Below are 21,810 nucleotides of genomic sequence, written 5' to 3' on the forward strand. Positions count from 1 at the left end.
GTCTACAAGATATTCCCCTCGATTTACGCGTGATGCGCTTATTCCGTTCGGTTATCCGTAGCACGCCTTTAATATCTTCCTTTTACGAGACCTCCCCAACCTAACGGTTATTGATAACGTGGGGGAATGAAACAGATGCACATTTATTCGCAGATTTCCTTGGGGATCAGAACGTGTTACGCACCCTCGTCTTACTCCCCTATATAAAGTGAGAGGACAAAAGGTGATTCTCCATATCTGAATCCCTCAAGCCCTTCTCATAGTTCATTTCTTCCGTCTGGTTATTCCTTATCCAATAATACATCCTCCATAATAGTCAACCATGAATAAATCCTTCCTTTCTCAGAAACGCCATATCCTAACAAAACTTGAGATGGCTCGGTCAGGGCAAGGATGGCGGAGACTCAAGATTTGCCTCCCCATTCTTTTAGCCAAAATCCGAAGCAGGGACCCGTCACACCTCACTTCCGGTGTGACTGAGTCGAAAACCTCCCTTGTCATCTCCATCCGCTCTCTCATGAGCATACCTAATATGGCTCCCCTTCTCCCTCTTTTGCTCTTTTTACTTTCTTTTCATTGCTTCCCTCTTCTTCTCCTCCTTCCTACTCATGTTCTCCATCTTCTTTTTCCCTTGCTTTCTTCAGCGACAAGAGTCTGCTGAAGTGCTTCCATGTGTTCCAATTCTTCTTCCTTCTCCTTCTCCTCGGTAAAAGGTTCTTATCCTGATATGAGCAGTACTGAGGCAAAGATTTCAGAGAGACTTTGAAGGCGCTTTCAGAAGACTCCTGGCGGTTTACTTATTTGTATTACAGATGCTATTACTGCTTCGGCAGTTCATTTTTGTATAGGCTTGTGTAAGCCCTTCCTTGTACGTTGTAATAATAATTTTTTATATTAATAAAAGTTACTGTTATTCTATTTCGCATGTTCTGTTTATATGTTTTAATAAATTTGCAAGTTCTGCTCGGCACAGTAGTATAGCATTTGAACCAATGACAACTAAGGCCAAAATACTTGCTAATAAAAAGACGCCACAATAACTTTAACAAAATTATTATTCGACATAACAGTCCGACCAGTGAGGAACGAGACTTACCTTAACATTAGTCGCGATGGGGACTAAGTGCTTGATAAGGTGTAAGAAGTAATTATCCGAGGACATGTCACCCTTTCAATGAGCAATTTCCTTAGGCTAACGATCATCGGTTCGTTACGCCATATTTTTAACACGCTGGTCTTAACCTTTTCCAGTATTTAAGCCGAGAAACTTCTCCATCCGAGTAGTTGATTTCCCAAAAGGCCCGAGTCCGAGGACTTCGCACAGCCAGGGTTTTGTTTAGAACGTATACTTTTTCTTTTAGGTGCTCGGTTTCCCCATAGGCTTGAGTCCAAGGGCTATGCAAGTCCTAGGTTCTGTCCAAGACTTATAAGATATCTTTTTTATGTTCTTTGTTTCCCTCTAGGCTTGAGTCCGAGGACCATGCAAGTCCTAGGTTCTGTCCAAGACTTATAAGATATCTTTTTCGTACTTGGTTTTCCCATAGGCTTGAGTCCGAGGACCATGCAAGTCCTAGGTTCTGTCCAAGACTCTATGAGTTCATATTCTCCCTTTCATAAGGCATTTCCCAAGGCGCCGAACAGGGGTTGTCCTCGGTCACGGCCATTGCTCGGCGTGGGCCACAGTACCTGGGCCCTCACGCAAAGCGGGCCCGGGGCCACGAATCCACTTGGCCTATGAATTAAGAGATATTTCTGCAACTTCTGGCCACGTGGTACTCTCTGATGTCACAGTGACCGAGGTGCGCCTTTACGAGGCTCTTTAATCTTGTGGTTGCAGTTGATGTTGGAAGTTGAGCCAGGACTGTTTTGTCTGTAGCGTTCCTTGGGACGCCGCGTGAGTTGACTGCTATCACCTTGTCTTTTCAAATAAATGGGAGGGAGAGAAAGTTGCTTTATATACGCACAAATCCTTCAGATTTTCTCCCACATCACAGCTTCCATATCCGGAGCTCTCCTCCCTTAGCATAACATGTTTAAGGCGAGGGTTGGGAAGAAAGAACTTTCTCCGCCGCAGATGCACCCTGCCTTCATGAGACTCAGAATAGTACGGTATGGGCACAGGAAGCTTAAGTTCAGGAGAACACTTCATTTCGACCGAGGGGGAAGGGAATCTTTCCCTCTTTTAGTCAAAATCCGAAGCAGGTTCTGTCCATGCCAGAATTTTGGTGTGGCAGAAGAAAGATTTTCCGCCATCAGCGCCTCTGCTTTGCGGCGGGCGTATATTTAGAGAAAGGCCCTCAACCTCCAACTCCCTGCACCTTTCCTTCAACGGCGTCAGGTTCAAGTTGGGTCTCTTTTGCTGTTTGAGTTGTGGGCATGTGAAAGCATTGAGGAAGGACAAGGTCTTGAAGCTGTAGCCAACCTCTCCTCTGATCTACCTCCTCAGTTTCAGTTTTTTCTCTTGTATTTTCCTTTCTTCTTGGTTATGTAGTGAGCTTCGACACAAACTGATTCCTGCTTTTTCATTGTACGTTGTACTATTTCTTTGTTTTAGTAAGAATGGAAATTTCTTTACTTGTTTTGAACACTGTTTCTTTGACAACACTGTTTCTTGAATGGGTGTGCCCTATGTGTGCGTTTCTTCAAGAATATTTAGAGCAAAATGGCTTGAAGCATAATTTAACTAACTCCAATTTACCAACACTACCAGGCATTATATCGATAATTCATAATAAATCAAACTTAGGGAACTAACCAGGATAACAGTTGAATATTCTATGATAAGCGCGCGAACACCGTCTAAGGCTGATAATCTCCAAATAATCCATCCGAGCAATCGACTGGGAAGTAGGGAGCTCCGATGGTGCTTTTGTGTACTTGGTTTCCCCACAGGCTTGGATCCGAGGACCATGCAAGGCCTTGGTTCTGTCCAAAACTTGTTTGTATTTGGTTTCCCCACAGGCTTGGGTCCGAGGACCATGCAAGGCCTTGGTTCTGTCCAAAACTTGTTTGTATTTGGTTTCCCCATAGGCTTGGGTCCGAGGACCATGCAAGGCCTTGGTTCTGTCCAAAACTTGTTTGTATTTGGTTTCCCCATAGGCTTGGGTCCGAGGACCATGCAAGGCCTTGGTTCTGTCCAAAACTTGTTTGTATTTGGTTTCCCCATAGGCTTGGATCCGAGGACCATGCAAGGCCTTGGTTCTGTCCAAAACTTGTTTGTATTTGGTTTCCCCATAGGCTTGGGTCCGAGGACCATGCAAGGCCTTGGTTCTGTCCAAAACTTGTTTGTATTTGGTTTCCCCATAGGCTTGGGTCCGAGGACCATGCAAGGCCTTGGTTCTGTCCAAAACTTGTTTGTATTTGGTTTCCCCATAGGCTTGGGTACGAGGACCATGCAAGGCCTTGGTTCTGTCCAAAACTTGTTTGTATTTGGTTTCCCCATAGGCTTGGGTCCGAGGACCATGCAAGGCCTTGGTTCTGTCCAAAACTTGTTTGTATTTGGTTTCCCCATAGGCTTGGGTCCGAGGACCATGCAAGTCCTTGGTTCTGTCCAAAACTTGTTTGTATTTGGTTTCCCCATAGGCTTGGGTCCGAGGACCATGCAAGGCCTTGGTTCTGTCCAAAACTTGTTTGTATTTGGTTTCCCCATAGGCTTGGGTCCGAGGACCATGCAAGGCCTTGGTTCTGTCCAAAACTTGTTTGTATTTGGTTTCCCCATAGGCTTGGGTCCGAGGACCATGCAAGGCCTTGGTTCTGTCCAAAACTTGCTTGTATTTGGTTTCCCCATAGGCTTGGGTCCGAGGACCATGCAAGGCCTTGGTTCTGTCCAAAACTTGTTTGTATTTGGTTTCCCCATAGGCTTGGGTCCGAGGACCATGCAAGGCCTTGGTTCTGTCCAAAACTTGTTTGTATTTGGTTTCCCCATAGGCTTGGGTCCGAGGACCATGCAAGGCCTTGGTTCTGTCCAAAACTTGTTTGTATTTGGTTTCCCTATAGGCTTGGGTCCAAGGACCATGCAAGGCCTTGGTTCTGTCCAAAACTTGCTTGTATTTGGTTTCCCCATAGGTTTGGGTCCGAGGACCATGCAAGGCCTTGGTTCTGTCCAAAACTTGCTTGTATTTGGTTTCCCCATAGGCTTGGGTCCGAGGACCATGCAAGGCCTTGGTTCTGTCCAAAACTTATAAGATCTTTTTTTTTTTTTTTTTGAGGTCAGCCCCTTGGCCATGACGGGGGGAGCAGACTTGGGGTCGGAAGCCCCTAGAGAAACCCGCGCCGTTAGCGGTGCAAGGCGTAACCCCTAGCAGAAGCTTATGGCGGAGCAACAACTGCACGTCGCCGGAAATGAGAAAAACTCGTGAATCTCCGCTTGCTAGAGAGCTGACTTATGCGCCACTCGCGCAAACGCGTAAGCCTTCCCACAGACGGCGCCAATTGTAAGGACACGATTCTCAAGCGGCCCAACGATGACGCTGGGCTCGCACGTGATGGATCCCTCACAATAAATTTTGTAGAGAGTGGGCTTAAAAGGCTGGAGTTGGGTCACGGGACGTTAGTACAGGCCGGACATTAGATAAACCTAGACTGAAAAAGGCTTTAGTCCGGTCATCTAAGCCCATTAACTTTATGAATTGAGGGATTGGACTCCTCGGATCATGTCCGAGGAGCACTAATGTATCCTCCGGTTACCCGTCGATGGGTTATCCTTAGTGGAGCGTATATACTTTCCGGACATTCTCATTCCTGGAGTCTTTCTTAGGCAGTGAGATGGATTCCCCCCCCCCCCCTCCTTTTTGTTACCTTGTGTTTTCTTTTATACTAGCCTACGTTCATTATCCCCCGTCCACGTGTAGGGTCGACTTTTCCAGGACAGAGATTTGTCCCATCAGTCTCATCCCGAAATTGTGGGAGATGGTCCATAAAGCCTAAGAATCCGGCTCTGTTAGGTGCGGTGTCATGTCAATGAAGGGTATTAAGGACTATTTCCCTGAGATATTTTCTGATCTTTTAAGTTTGCTTATACTCCACTTTCGTCAATGGGATTCTGGGTCTTCCGAGGACTGAGCGGTCCTCGGACGTATCTTTGAGCCATATCGGGCTCACCATTTTTGGGCTTGGGCCCTGGCCTCCTTTAGCTTGGGGCCTGTGGACTCCCTATAAGCGAGCGAGCCGGGCCCATAAACTATTGGGCCCCACAGTTACAATTTAATTCGAATTTTTATTTGAATTTTCCTATTGTTGTTACTATCATATATTATCATTCCAATTGTTCAATTAGAATCTGAAATTGGAGTCCAATTTTACTATACACGTGTACAATCTAATTATTTTTAATTTTGCTGTCATGTGCAAAAGCCAATAAGATGAAATTAATAACACATTAAACATTCATGCTTTGGGAATTGGTAGTACCAATCTAAATCTATTGGACCTGCTTCGTGATAATACAACTATGAAGGATGTATAAAAACACGCACAAACCCCTCTCTCTATAAAAAGATATTGGAGAGAATTTCCTTTTTCAGCCATGAAACTTCAGAGGTTTTTTCTTCACACAAATGCCTATCATGTTACAAAATGACCCATCGTAAAACTACAAAATGAGTACAACTCTGAGAGTTTTTTTTATTTTTTTTAATTTTAAATTTTTTAAGTTGTGAAAATTTCAATCACCAATAGAGATTGAAGATTCAAAAGCGTGAATGGATCTTTTGGATAAACATTGTCACCAAGGTTCATCTTTCTATGTAAAATATATATACTGCTAAGTTTTGTTAATGAAATTTTCTGGTTAATAATATGAATTTAGACTTAACCATGGTTGTCAAAATCGCGATCTGGATCGTAGGATCGCACGATTTTACGATCCCATCTCACCAAAACGATTAGAATCGCACTAGGATCGTAAAAATGGTAGGATCGTACGTAGGATCGTGTAGGATCGTATAGGATCGTAGGATCGTATGGGATCCTACCGATCCTACCGATTCTACCAAAAACATAGTTTTTTTGTTTTTTTTTTTTTTTTTGGGATAAATTTTTTGTTTTGATGAAGTTTTAAGGATTTTTATTTTTTCATGTTGTGATGGTATGACTTTTTATTTTTTATTTTATAAAATTATGTCAACCTAAGAAAATGTTTTCTAGTTTCTAGTTCACTTGTAATCAAAATGAAAGAATGTTTCATCATTTCTAAATGAAGAATTTGACTTGGCTTTGCTACATTTTAAGTTATAATATTGTTAAATTTGTTTGATCAATATACTAATTTGTGTTCTAATATTACTAAATTTTTTTAAAATTTTTTTTATATATAATTTTATCAGTTATGCTTGTATTTGTATATTGATTGATTGATTTTTTTGAGTATATTTTTTAATTGTTGCTGAGTGGTATAACTTGAATAGTTGAGTGTGAAATTGTATCTTGATATCTTTTACAACTCTTGTATACAAATATATAATGTCTATATAGATGATGATATGGATGATGATGATTAGGAATTTAGGATGGTGGTTATAAGAACCTTAGAATGAGAATAATTAAATGTTCACTTCACCTTAATATTCATCTTACTTTTGGATTTCATATTGTAGTTAGCTAGTTTCCATTTGCTAACTTATTTTGGATTTCAAATTTGGAACTTAGAACTTAAAAATATTTTCCATATGTTTTGATAAATATTTTGGTATTTGGCTGCTAATTAAATATTTATTGAACTTTTTAGATACATTATGTCAAAACTTAAATATATTTGTTTCGTTAGTATAGACTTAGCGATGTATGACATGCAAATTACATCATATGATGCAAATCTAAGTTTTTTTATGGATGAATTTATAAGTTACGTGATTATTCAACATACAAAGTCATAATCAATGTGTTTTTTGCTTTAAATCTGAAAATATGTAGGATCTTACGATTCACGATCCGATCCTACGATCTACGATCCCACTTACCTTCAACGATCATACGTAGGATCCCGATTTTGACAACCTTGGACTTAACTGAGCCTTTTAAACATGAATAAACTCATGATTAATAATATATTCATTCCCGTGCGATAGCACAGGGCTACATACTAGTATTTATAAACACAGATACCTAAGGATCAAATTCGTCCTCCTTTGTTGTAATTTTTGAATTGAGAGATGCTACGTCTACAACATTTTTACAACAAATCATGGGTGGTTAGTTGTTATTGGTTCAAATTTAAAACTAACACTAAGATTACTTTTTTGCCCCAACAAAAACAACCAATAACAACTTGCCACTTAGGATTTGTTGTAAAAATGTTGTAGAAATGTTGTAGACATAGCATTTCTCTTTTGAATTATTACAAATAAAAATATATAGTTTCAATCAAGACTATTTAATGAAATTGTTTCTGAAATAAATTCTTATTTAATGAAAATCAAATAAATAGCACACAAAAAAAAAAACGTATAACTCTATAATTAAAAAATAAAAAATAAAAACTTTGATGTATTATTATCGATTGGCGCCATATTAAATACTTAATTGTTTAACCGCAAAAAGGAGGGTATATTTGTAAAGTGGTTAGTTAAAAAATAGCGGACCACATAACTCATTCACTTCACTTTGAGGATCAGACTCATCGTTAAGAGTAGAGTAGTCTCATCCCACCAAGAACAGCAACAACAACAACAAGAAGCCATGGCTTCCACAATAATCTCACTCCAAACCCTCTCACTACGCCGCTTTGACAATGCGCCACCTACCACCTCTTGCAAGGCGCACGCTTCCAAACCTGCGCCGCCACCTCGCTCAACCACCTTTCTCTCCAGCAGAAGACAGCTGATGTTCCTGCTGACGGCTTCGCCGGCTTTAACTGCGAGAGGTCCTCCGTCTCTTGCGGAGGATATTCCGTTGTTCGGGTTGAGAAAGAAGCTGAAGAAGGCTGAGGAGGAAGCGGAGGAGATTGTGAAGGAGGGGTTCGAGGTGGCAGAGAAGGGAATCGTGTCGGTGGAGAAGGGAATTGTGACGGCGGAGAAGGGAATCCAAACGGCAGAGAGAGAGATCGAATCGGAAGTGAGTTTTGGAGGGTTGGCTCAGGCGGGAGCGGTGGCCGCAGCGGAGGTTGTGGCGATTTTGGTTGCTACTTCTATTGTGAACGGTATATTGGGTCCTGAAGCTCAAAAATCTTAAATAGTAGTTAGTGATTGTATTTTTATATGTTTATTGTTGGTGTTAATTTGGTTGCATATATGGGAGGGTCTTGCTGTTGTGTAATGGTTTTGTAGAACAATGGTGATAAGCTTGTGAAGCATGTAAAGTGTAAACCACCCCTCTTATCTTATCTTTTGAAGCTGTGTATGCACTTGAGAACAAGCAACTTGCCTATCTTGAATACTTTACCTACTATCGATGAGAGTTTTCTGAAATATTTTCCAGAGTTAAACATAAGTAGCTTTGGCTATTTGCTTTGTTGTTCTACTTACTACCACTTTATAGTGCAAAGTGGCAGTAAGTAGAAAAACAATCGTAGTTAATGCAAAGAGACTTTCTTTTTGGATAGAGAAGAGTAGATGAATCTCTTATAGATGTAAATTCTAGAATGAAAACTCTTAACTATATATCATGATAGTTTAGACACATTGTATTTCATTATTTGTGAAAAAGTAGAAGATTATAAACACTAGGAAGTGGGGAAAAAATGAAGACGAAGAAGGGAAATTACTCAAAAATAACGAAAACTAACCAACTTTATGAATGGATCATTTTCTTTATAGGTTTCCTTCATGAAAGTAGATAGTGAGGCATCCCCATCCCCACCCCAGCACACCGTTTCTTAATTTCATTGTGCTCTTCATAAAAAGGTACACAACTTCCCCTGTTATCTAACCCTGGTTTCAGTCACATATGACACCAAAATCAGAGGTTCTTATGCTTTTATTTCATTAGAACCAACCGAATGTGATAAAAGAGCAGACAATAACAATAGATAAGGAGCACAATATTATTGTGATAAATCCAATTGGAGTGAAATTTAAATGGAAAATATTAAAATTTATTATACTTTTTTTGTTTAAAAGGAATTTAATTAAAGAACAAACTACAGTCTAGGGAACCTAATATCCATGTATTAGTCAATAATTGGCTTACAAGTTACAATACTAGGAGGGTCCAAATACAACAGAAAATTCTCTATAGTTTCTTCATGCCCTCGCCTAAAAATATGTGCAGTAGTTCTCTTCTCGATGAATATGTTAGAGATGAACCACATCAAAGAGCTGAAGCAATGATCTACAATTAGAGATTAAAGCATTACATAAGTGAGATATATCAGCTAAGTTAGTACCTAGTACCTAGAGTGAGGATGTCCACAGCTGCTTTGGCATCTACTTCTATGATGATTTATATGGATATTCAAGTTATTGGTTAAGGCTGTCCCCAAATCTCCAGAGTTTCACTACCATTGTGTTATCTCTAATCATTCCTCCCACACCTGCCTAACTTGGATTACATAACATTGGACCATTTCTGTTGAGCTTGAAAAAGCTGATTGGTGAGGGTTTCCACCTAATAAGTTTGCATATCTGATGAAATATGTTCTCATCACAAGGTAACAAGAAGTAGAAATCAATTGTGAGTGTTTTGATTTTCCTCATAATGATGCTAGGGTTGAAAGCTTGTCCTTCCATTATATCTTTGTTTTGGGTCATCCAGATGATCCAAATGGCTTTAAGGAATACATCTTTTTATAGTATTTGGGGTGACAACTGATTTCAAAAGGAGAGTTGGTCATCTGTTTTATTAACTCCCCCACATTTTGACAGAATCAGAATTGGGGCAATTTGTTTTTCCATCTTCCCTTCTAGATCACAGCAACTGGAGGGCAATCCCCCAAATTATCGATAACTGATTCTGGGCTGTTGTTACAAAAAGTAAGAGCTAATATCCATGGTGATCTTCCTTTTAGTCAAGAGTTCTCTTGTTGCTAGACTCTCGTGACTGGATAGCCACAGAAAAGTGGGCACCCATGATACATGTTTATTTTTACAAATGCCATTTCCAATTGGGCTGTTTTGGGTAATGATGATCCTACGTTAGAGTCTACCTGAAGCCATTTCCAAAAGACATTTCCAATTTCTACAAACAGCCTACAATTGGGAACAAGTGTTTTGGCACAACTGTTATGCTAAAACCTAACAAAAGCTGTTAATACTAAAAGTTGGACAATTTTTCCTTGATGCTTTTGCGAACATGACCAAGTCGTTCATAAAGAATAGGTGATTAAGGTCGGCCTACTCTAGGGCGGCTCCACATGGAAGCAAGGGTGGTCACAGTACCACCCTAAATAGAAATAATTATTATATATAAATTTAAAAAAATTTATAATTTTTTTACCTTTAAAAAAAATTTATGACCATCCTAAATATTTTTAGGCCCATCACAATTAAACTTTGGACAAAATTTGGCAACAAATTTCGTTGTAGACTAAAGCTATAATTCCACTTAAAATTTTTTATTATATGTGAATTTTGACAAATCCACCATTAGATTACATTTTCTCTTTATATCCTTCATGCTTGTAAAATTTTAATAAAATCAAAGATCAATAACTATGTCATCAATTAATGGTTTAAATTTTAAGTTTTTGTAGTATAAAATTATACATAAAAATAAGTTTATAGATCGAATAGTAATAACATCTAATGGACATAAAATTAAACATGTGTTTTAAAAACATAAAAAACATGAAATTCAACTGTTAGATTTTTAAAATATATAGTCATATTAATTTGTTTAGTGAGAGTTGTCGCCTTAGACTACAACTAAGTTTATTGTCCTTAAACTTTGATCCCCTAATAATATATTAATTCCTTACCAAAAAAAAAGTGTCCAAAAATTTTTTTTGAACTAAAATTTTGAAGGAGATGTAGCTTGCAACATTAATAATAAGATTATCATACAACAATTTCAAACTCAAAGAAGGAAATTGTAGGATTTTATGTATTCATGTGTGTGTGTCTATATATGAAGTTATCTTTTTATTAGCTTTTGTATAATTTAAGTTTTATAATGGCCACTCAAAAAAATTCTTTAAGCCGACATTGTATTCCTAGTTTTATACCTATCCAATTCTATTTTTCATGAATTAGTCAAGCCTCTATACGATAAAATGAAAAGAAGAATCACTATTACCCATGCGTTTAAGTAAACACACATAAAGCGTGCACTCATCAATCTTGACTATTAGAGTAGGGTTATATTTTTTTGGAAGTAGACAACATAAATATCAAATAGAAATGCAATTGTGAGTAGAAGTGACAAAAAAATCTTTTTCAAAAACTCAAAATTTAGAGAGAGAACCAAAAAAGAAAAGAAAAGGGTTTTGGTAACTTTGGTTAAACGTTCCTCGAGATAACAGAGGAAATAACAATAACGTGGAATATCTTATCCCCAAACAAACTTAAGCCATCGTACGACCAACGGATTTTGTCAGCTTATAATTACCAGTTGATTCTCAGTTTCACTAAACTAAATCAAAATCTCCAATCTCCATGGCTCGCTTGGTCTCAAATACCGTCGGCCTCCACAGATTCCGACCATCCTTTCATACAACCCACCAATCTCCCAACTTCATTCACAACCAAACCCCATTTCTCAACAAAAAGACCCGCAGATTCCGAAGCATAACTTGCCAAAGCCAAACAAACCCTGACCCAACTGAAACTGAAACTGAAACCTCCTCAGCGGTATGTATGTCTTAAAACTTCGCATTCTCTATTTCTGTGCCTCATTTAGAAGTTCCTTATTATGTTTTATTTTATTCAGGAAAAGTTGGCAGTTGAGCCTGGCACACCCAATGAAGCTACTACTACGACTTCAACTTCCTTTGGTTTTCCAGAATTTCCAAACAAAGTTTTAAACAAGCAAATAGCACTGGTTTCTACTCTCGCAGCTTTGGGGCTTTTCTTATCTTCACGTCTAGATTTCGGCGTTTCTTTGAAGGACCTATCTGCTGTCGCATTACCTTATGAACAGGTTTGTGATCAAGCTCTTAACTTGATATATGTATTATATTGGTGTCGTTTTTTGATTTATACATGTAATGTTTTGGATGCTATTGTAGGCTCTTTCAAATGGAAAGCCTACTGTTGTGGAATTTTACGCTGATTGGTGCGAAGTGTGTCGGGAATTAGCTCCTGATGTCTACAAAGTTGAGCAACAATACAAGTAATGATCTTCAATATGTGGGATATTATCTAACATTGCTATTTATTGTTCATGTATTATTGTTCAATCTAAATAGTTATTTTCTACCGTAGGATTGGCAAAGTGCATAATTGAATTTCAGATTTTGCTCTAAATGGATGGATTTGAAAAAATGGAATTATACAAATTGGTTTTCATTTAGTGCCTGCCAAGTGCCAATCATCACCACTTAATTATGTTTTATGCAGGGGCCGTGTGAATTTTGTTATGCTGAATGTTGACAACACAAAATGGGAACAGGAGCTTGACGAGTTTGGTGTTGAGGGTATTCCTCACTTTGCATTTCTAGACAGAAATGGGAATGAGGAAGGTAATGTGGTTGGGAGGCTTCCAAGGCAATACCTTACTGAGAATGTGGATGCGTTAGCCCGTGGGGAAGCGTCCATACCTCATGCCCGTGTTTTGGGACAGTATTCAAGTGCTGAAGCGAGGAAGGTGCATCAAATTGTTGATCCTAGAAGTCATGGGTAGGTGTTAGCTAGCTTCCCCGGCAGAGGTAACCCATCAATTTGTCACTGGTAATATACGTACGGGGTACTCTCCAACTTACTGATGTTACATACTCATCTTGTACTTATTGAGAACAAGTTTCTAATTTTATGAAAGAATTATTTTTGTGTTGAATAAGATAGAAGTATTTTATACTGGAGAATCTTAGAAATAAATTCATCATTCATTCATGAGTTTGCTGCATCTCATACCTATCTAGTGCACCATGTTGATGCTGAAGCACCTGAGTGTTCACTTTCTTATGATAGGTCTCTGTTCCATTCAGAAAATTGTCCTGATAAAATTCATGGACAGGTAAGAAATACATAATTAAGTAAATATTTGAAAGCTGCAGGTGTTCATTTTGTAGCTAACAAGGAACCATCTTTCTTTAAAGCTATTTAAATTTTTGCTTGATTTGTATCTTTAATGAAAAGCAATTGCTTGATATTGAACTGTCCAAAGGCTCCTGCTACATTAAGGCAGGCACTGTACTCGGTACAGAGTGAATTCTTTATTTTCTTTTGTAGAAACAAAAAAATAATTGGACTCTATCCTGGTTATATTTACAATTGATCCAAGATTGAATCTTGAAACTCTATAAACTATATGTTGAATGTTACACATGAAATGTGTTTTTTATTTCCTAAACCAAGTTGGCATCCTACTTTAGGGGGCTCATAGCTTTGTCTAAAGGTTGGGCTCTTCCTCAATGGTAAGATTCTGCCTGGAGTCCTTGTACTGTCCTTTTGATAACTTGTTCACAAGATGTAGAATATCCCGGTATGAACATAAATGACACTAAATACTGTCAAGAGCAATAAATATGTTAGTGTCAGATAATGTTTCCTGTTCAGCTTGTAGGAAGTGTTCATGTAAAACAGGATAAAAAATTATATAAAAAAAGAAGAAGATTTTATTCCCTTCTGATGGTTAGGATTAAATTATGCTTGGGACCCCAATCTTCCCTTCTATACCTTGCAGTGTTAGTCTCCTTTCAAACTGTCTATTGAGAAAGTTTTTGGTAGGAAAAGATAGGATGCAGAAAACTAAAGGAAGCTTTCAGGATAAATCGTCTTTTGTAAGTCATCTGTTGTAGTTCCCTAATAACTGTAGGAGATTATATCCTGCTATACCTCAACAAAATGACATAGATTTGCTAGCCCATGAGCTACCTTGTTAGCCTTCTTTAAACATGCTTCAGCTTGTGTCCTCTGTGCTGATTTTTTAGCATCTAAATACTCATCTCCAAGTTTTCAGTCCTCCTTTGTGCTTCATATCTTCCTTCCACATACTGAATTACTGATCTGAAATCTGCCCCGATGTGAAAGACATTTATTATGGTATCGTTTATAGCTTATTTTAAGCTGTGACCAAAACCATCGTGTTTGCCCATAGTTATTGTTTTGAGAACCAATTTGCCAACTCTCCTTTACACCCCAATCGGTTGGGGTGATTTTGGGAGGGAAAAATAGGGGGAATTTTGGTAGGGCCCAGCTGTTTTCTCCTCAGGTCCACCAAAATCCTGCACCCCCAAATTGGAGAGAAAAATAGGAAGAGGAGAGGGGGTTTGATGGGAAATTACCCATTTGACCATTCTCCTCCCTCGGGTTGAAGGTTTTTTTTTTTTTTTTTTTTTTTTTTTTCAACCAATTATATATGTAGGGATAGGGGCCCAAAATTATATATTGGGCTTTGGGCCTTGGCCGAGGACGTAGATTGGTTTGAGAATGAATAAACAGTGGTGAGAGTGCTAAGCTCAGAGTCTCATGAGTAAGTTGCAAAATGGAAAGGTTGAAGAAATTGGTCTGAGGAGGAGTATCTCTTCGAATGAACAAAGCATAGATCAAATGTATATCTTATCGTTCAAGATGACCTTCCAGAAAATTCCACTAATAGAAACGTGCATTATAAACGTACAAGAGGGATGGAAGCCCAAAAATGTCTAGGGAAAGGCTGTTGCCACCGCATTAAATGCTCTATAGCTAACTTTTTGGCTACATTAACGTGGAGAAGACCCCTGAACAGTGCTGCCTTGGTTACCCCAACTCATAGAGGGCCTGAAGGGGTATCCGAAGGGACAAGCACTTAAGTAGTAGCTTAGATGATCAACAAGTGTAGGCCCAAGATCGTTCAAAGGGGACTATATAACGTGAGAGACCCTCCATGGAGAGGGGGGAAGAAAATCTAAAGAGAAACACTGTAGCAATCAGGAAATAAACTTGTAATCATACTTATGATAAATATACAAGAACTAATCTCCTCGGACCTATCCAAGGACGATTTTCTCTAGTTGAAATCCATCTATCTTTCTGTTCTTGTCATTTGAATCCACCCTGTTTGCCGTCCAACTCATTTGAGTCCAATTTTCCAACCCACTCTCTACAAATTTATTGTTTTGGACTTTTGGACTTGAACCTATTCATTCTTTGGGCTAGGGACTCAAACTCGGTCCTTACAATATGTATATCAATAAAATAAATATTTAGTTACATTTCTTCTTCTTCTTCTTCTTCTTTAATAAATTCTTATTTATAAAAAAGAAAAAAAGAAAAAGATTCTAATGGAGAATTTGAATATAAAATAGATTTAAATTCATTTAATATATATATATATATATATATTAGAATATTAATGTGTAAAATTGTGATAGTTCAAAAGTCGATGTGACACAATATTAGGTAATATATGATTTTTTTCCTCTCTTTTATTATTATTTTTTTGTCAAAATATGAAATTTGAAAATTGTCTAATTAATAGAAATTAAAATATAGAATAAATTTAAATTAAATTTTAAAAAAATATTTATGGAAATCATGATGTGTAAACTTGTAAGCCACAAAATTTTATGTACAAAAGGCTATCCAATTCTAATTTAGTGCATATAGCGTGTAATTCATTCACGAACTGCATCATCTCAAATCCTAAAACACTCCGTTTATTTCAAAGTAAAATGTTTTCCGTAAAATATTTTCCTATTTTCAAGTGTTTGTTTACGTGTAAAATATAATCAAAGTGAAGACAATAGCAATGGATTGCTCTCGCGTTCTCTCTAGGGAGGAACAGGAGGAAATATTGCGTAGTAAAAAGAAAGTTAAAGACGTAAGTCATGTGGGTTTTCAAGAAGGTCTAGACTCAGTTGCTTCTTCTCTGAGAAACGATGGAGGGTTTTGGAGTCGAGCCACGTCATTCAAAGACAAACTGGTTGGTGAAATCCTTGGTGCTTTCACACAAGCTTTCAGCTTTGGAAACCTCATGGAAGACGATGCTAAATCTGATGAAAAGGTTGAAGCCCTTAGGGAAGGATTGGTAGCAATGAAGTTTTCCAAGGATTTGAAACAGAGGATTCGTAGCCCTTGGTCTAAAGCCCTTATAGATAAAGTATATGGGCGGTCTGTGGGGCTAAATTTTCTACAGAATAGACTGCTAGCTATGTGGAGGCCTACTGGAAGATTGGATTGCGTTGATCTAGGCCATGGCTTCTTCCTTACGAGATTTTCACTGAGAGAAGATTATGAAGTTATGCTCACAAGGGGATCTTGGTTTATTGGAGAGCACTTCTTATCCATAAGACCTTGGGAACTAGATTTCGAACCGGCGTCGGCAAATGTTTCAACGGTGGCAGTGTGGATAAGGTTGAATGAACTCCCAATAGAGTATTATAATGCGGAGGCCTTGCTTCATATCGAAAAAGCGATTGGTAATGTGTTGAGAGTGGACACTCACACGGCCTCTGAATCTAGAGGTAGATTTGCAAGGCTTTGCGTATAGGTTGATGTCAAGAAGCTGCTTATTACAGCCATTTTGGTAGGAAAGCACGAGTAGCCAGTTTGCTATTAGGGTATCCATAAGTTGTGCTTCGGGTGCGGAAGAATAGGACACCGTAAGAAGCAATGTCCGTATGTTATCCGTCAGCCATTACTGCCGAGAATGGAGGTTAGCCAACCTGATGGAGAGACGGAGGTGTAGGCATACAATATGCATGACTCTGACAATACCAAGCAAAACGTGAGACCCAGCTCGAACATGCATGATAGTGCGCAAAGGAATGTACTTGAGAGTACATACGGACCATGGGTAGTGGTAATGCGCAAGAAGCAAAGGACATAAAATCAAAGGCGTGATGGGACCACAACGAATATGGGGCATGGCCAGGCACGAATAAGGAAAGAGACACGGTCCTTTATGATTTTAGGTTTAGCTGAAGCAAGCATTGGGCTGAACAGAGATATAAAGAGAAAGCTCTCACCCCATAGAGTTAATGATGGGCTTCATGCATTTAATGTTTCCAACGGTACAAGCCCAAGTGATCTGATTATAGAGAAGGCTCCGTTTAGGCTTGGAAAGGTGGCAACGTCTAGTAAGCCCAATGACAAAGACCAATTATCTGGTTCTTTCATCAAACCTAACACGTCCAACTTGCAAGCCTCAATTAAGGGTAAAAAGGGCATTGCACGAGGCAGGGCATCACACTCTAATCCAACTAACGCCGTTGAAGGAGCTATTTCTTTTAAGAGCTCACATGAAGGAGAGATAGGGAATGATGGTAAGCAACATTCGGCAGCTGCTACTCAGTTTCAATTTTCAAGTGGGTCTGAATCATCTTTAAGCTGTCAATTTAAAGGGGGTTGTATTAGTCGAGATCATGGTGCATCCAACTCGGATTATAGGCTGGTTCAACAAGAAAGTACAGCCGGCATGGAAGCTCATCCTTCTTCTAATGGAGAGGAGTGCGAAGGAGGGCGTTTTGGCTTTGTCAGACGCAGTATGGGAGGCAGCGAAAATTCCATGGTGGGTCCTTATGGCAGAACTGTCGACGGCGGAAGGAAAGAGATGTCTAATTTGGGTGTTCAACATGCATGTAGCAATGCAAGGAATGGAGATGGGAGTGCTTCAGTACAACTTGACTCTGCTTCCAGAGGAGGGGCAAATAAGAAAGATGGTAAATCGGATCGGATGGATCTTGAAGGAGGAGGCCAAGGTGCTTCTGCCTTTTGAAGAATGTCCTACCCCCGGAGTACTCTCTCATCATGAATATAATAATATGGAATTGTAGGGGTGCTCTGAAGCCCTCTTTTCAGAGACATGTTCGGGAATTGATTCGGTGCCATAATCCAACAATTTTGGTAGTGATGGAAACTAGAATTGGAGGAGATAGGGCTAGGGAGATCACAAATAGGTTGCCATTTGATGGTGCTATTCACACGGAGACCATTGGGTATGCAGGTGGTTTATGGATGCTATGGAATTCAAATAGGGTGGAGATTACGGCTTTAGCCAACACTGAACAGAAGATTCATACCGTGATGAAGGTATGGAACTCTAACTCCAATTGGTTGTTTACTGCAATATATGCTAGTCCTAGAATTGCTAAAAGAAATGTTTTATGGAATAATTTAATTAAAGTAGCTGAGATGCATAATGCCTTGGGTTTTAGCTGGTGATTTTAATGAGCCTCTTATAGAGGTTGATAAATTTGGGGGCAAGGCAGTCAGTATCAGTAGATCCTTAGTTTTTAAGGAGTGCCTGGATAAATGTAGTATGATAGACATTGGGTTCTCTGGCCTGCGGTTCACTTGGACTAATAAAAGAAATGTTCAAGCTCTCATTCAAGAAAGGATAGATAGATTTTTTGTTAACCCCAGTTGGTGCCTTATGTACCCTAAAGCAAAAGTGGTACACTTGACTAGATGCCATTCAGATCACTGCCCTGTGCTCTTGGATATGTAGCCGAGAGTTGTTGTTAACAAGAAAAGGCCTTTCAAGTTCCAGACTTGTTAGTTGTCTGTCCCAAATTTTTCCAAGTTAGTCTCTCAAGCGTGGAATCATTACCCTATGCTTGCAAATGCTATAGAGTGTTTCACTAAAGAGGTAGAAAAGTGGAATAGAATGCAGTTCGAGAATGTTTTTGCTAGAAAAAGAATATTATGGCTCGCTTGAATGGCATTCAGCGGGCTATGGTGATTGGACCATCAAACTTCCTTCTAAATCTTGAGAGTGAGTTGCTTAAAGAGCTTGATAATGTGCTGAATCAGGAGGAAGAGATTTGGGCGTTAAAGTCTAGAGTTAATTGGATGATTTAAGGAGATCGAAACACTGCTTTTTATCATGTGTCTACCTTGGTTAGGAGGAAAAGGAATCAAATTTTGTCGATTAAAGATTCAGTAAGGGAGTGGTTGTATGAGGAAGATGCAATTAAAAATTTCATTAGGAGTGGTTTCAATGAGGTGTACTCCTTCTCTTTATCTAGTGCTTCTTGGTCTATTCCTTTTACCACTATTTGGCAAGGCAGATTTTCAGATGAGGAAAGGGATAGCATTAGTGGGGATGCTTTGGTGGAGGAGATTAAAAATGCCTTGTGGTCTCTAGAGGCTTTTAAGGCCCCTAGGCTGGATGGTTTGCATGTGAGATTTTTTCATAGATTTTGGTTAATTGTTGGCAATTTTGTGATTTATTTGGTGAAGAAAGTTTTTGTTGAAAGGAAAGTTCTAAATTTCCTGAATAGAACTCACATTGCCCTTATTCCAAAGATTCAAGGACCGAAGACATTGGGCAACCATAGGCCTATTAGTCTATGTAATACAATCTACAAAGTGATTACGAAGATCATTGTTGCTAGACTTAGGCCTTATTTGGAGAAGATTATATCCCCTTTTCAAACTGCTTTTGTACCGGGGAGGAAAGGCATTGATAATGCAATCATTGTGCAGGAAATTGTGCACACCCTTAGCAAAAAGAAGGGGAAAGTGGGGTTTATGGCCGTTAAAGTGGACTTAGAGAAAGCGTATGATAAGCTGGAGTGGAGTTTTATAAGAGGCATGCTTATTAGAGCCAATCTACCTGTTGATCTGATTGATCTCATTATGAGCTATGTGTCAACAGTTTCGACCTCAGTTTTGGTTAATGGAGAAGCTTTGGAACCCATTTATCCATTGAGAAGAATTAGGCAAGGAGACCCGCTCTCCCCGTACTTGTTTATCTTGTGTATGGACTTCCTTAGCCAACTTATTCAAGAAAAATGCGAGGCAAAAATGTGGCAGCCTATAAAGGCTTCTCAAAGTAGGCCAGCCTTTTTGCATTTATTCTTTGCAGATTACTTAGTTTTATTTGGGAAGGCAAATGGGATGAGTTGTGCTGTTATTAGAGATGTTCTTATGAGTTTTGTAGTATGTCGGGCAATCAGTGAGCATCACCAAGTCAAAAGTGTATTTCTCACACAATGTGGATAGGGATACAAGAGAATCACTATGTGATATTCTTGGGTTTGCATCCACGGCTTCTCTTGGTAAATACCTTGGATTTCCCATCAAGCATCCGGGTATCACTACTCATGAATTTAATTTTATCCTAGATAGAGTTAAGCAAAATTTGGCGGGATGGAAAGCTAACATGCTCTCCTTAGCTGGTTGGGCTGTTTTGATTCAAGCTTCCTCGGCAACAATTCCTTCTTACGTCATGCAAAGCACCTACTTACCAAGAAGAATTTTGGATGGCATAGATCTGGTTAACAGAAACTTTTTGTGGGGTTCATCGGAGACTACGAGGAAAATTCATTAGGTTGGCTAGCAGAAAGTAACCAAACCTAAAGAAGAAGGTGGGCTAGGTTTGCAAGAGGCAAAGAGCAGAAATACAGCACTCCTTGCCAAGTTGAATTGGAGGTTTCATACAGAAGATGATGCTTTATGGGTGAGAATGCTGAAAAGAAAATATTGTAGCAATAGGAGATTAAATGTTGTTAATATGGATAGATTGCCTTGTTCCCAGATTTGGAGAGCCATTAAAAAGGGTAGGGACACTTTTAACAAAGGCAGCATGTGAATGGTTCATAGAGGCAGTACACTCAGCTTTTGGATGGGCAATTGAACATGTAAATGTTCTATCCGGAGCCTCATTCATGGCCCTTTAACCTGTGAAGCAAGCCAATGGAAGATTAAAGATGTATTGATGAGTGGAGGTTAAGATTGGAATCGAATTCCCTTTGAGTTTACACCTGAAATTAAATTGATCATCCAAGCTATTCCTATCTCTATAGAGGATAGAGGTAGGGATAGGATAGCTTGAAGGGGTAATGCAAGAGGCATGTTCGATCTCAAAAGTGCTTATTCTTTTGCTAGAGAGGTGGATGATGTGGGTACTATAAATGCTATTTGGATATGGAAATTAGAAACATTTCCTAAAATTACGACGTTCTTATGGAGATGTATTCATAGTAGCATAGGATTTAAAACTTGCCTTACTAGAAGAGGATTTGTGGATGAAGAAGGATGTCCCATTTGCCAAAGAGATCCGGAAACCATATTGCATGCCCTTAGAGATTGTCCAAGGGCAAAGCAAATTTGGGTTCAGCTGGGTGTGAAGGGAACAAGTAGTGAATTATGGAGGAGCAATATGCATAATTGGCTGCAAAACAATGGGAAAGTGAGCTATAGCCTTATACAAGGGAAGCTACCATGGAAAATCATGTTCAACTTTGCTCTGTGGAGCATTTGAAAGAGCAAGAACTCTTTTGTCTTTAATAGGAAGAGTCCAAATCCGAACCTGTATAGGGAGATTTACAACCAAGCTGCCGAGTATATGTATTAAAGGTGTCCAACCCAACCCGCAACCCGAGCAACCCGCCCGAACCCGAACCGACCACTCCGACGGTCGGTGACGGGTTTCCGCACCCAAGACCCAACGCCGGCGGGTCGAGTGGCGGGTTTTCTTCTCCAAACCCGAGCCACCCGACCTGATCGACGTTATATACAAATCCGGCAATATGCGGGGAGATCCAATCGAGATTTGGTGAGATCCGATGACATTCAAGCGAGATTTGGTGAGATCCGACGACATTCGAGGAGATCCAAGTGAGAACTCGACCATATTTGGTGAGATTCAAGGAGATCCAGGCTGATTTCGACGATTTTTTGTGCAGATCTATTGGGTTTTTGCAGATTCCGACGAATTTTTTGAAGATTCTGGCGACGTTTGCAGGATCCGGCGACTCTCTCAACCGACCGAACCAACCCGAACACCACTCGAACCCAAAACCGACTCGACTGAGTGACATTGGCGGTCGGTTTTAGGTCCCTCCGCCTTCCA

The 21,810-nt window shown here is 39.3% G+C and overlaps 2 protein-coding genes across 2 annotated transcripts; both read left to right on the top strand.

The window, feature by feature from the left end:
• The first annotated feature begins 7,579 nt into the window (after window positions 1–7,579).
• LOC126732635 (uncharacterized) lies at window positions 7,580–8,349 on the top strand. The gene has a single exon (XM_050435596.1). The coding sequence runs from the start codon at window positions 7,675–7,677 to the stop codon at window positions 8,164–8,166; it is 492 nt and encodes a 163-aa protein (XP_050291553.1). The 5' UTR covers window positions 7,580–7,674; the 3' UTR covers window positions 8,167–8,349.
• Window positions 8,350–11,341: 2,992 nt separating this feature from the next.
• Window positions 11,342–12,920, top strand: LOC126732636 (thioredoxin-like protein HCF164, chloroplastic). Its single transcript, XM_050435597.1, has 4 exons — window positions 11,342–11,720; window positions 11,800–12,009; window positions 12,098–12,201; window positions 12,429–12,920. Exons 1-4 carry the CDS (start codon window positions 11,526–11,528, stop codon window positions 12,709–12,711), a joined length of 792 nt encoding a protein of 263 aa, XP_050291554.1. The 5' UTR covers window positions 11,342–11,525; the 3' UTR covers window positions 12,712–12,920.
• Window positions 12,921–21,810: the final 8,890 nt, after the last annotated feature.

Source organism: Quercus robur, chromosome 6, assembly GCF_932294415.1.
Source record: "Quercus robur chromosome 6, dhQueRobu3.1, whole genome shotgun sequence".
Lineage (NCBI taxonomy): Eukaryota > Viridiplantae > Streptophyta > Magnoliopsida > Fagales > Fagaceae > Quercus > Quercus robur.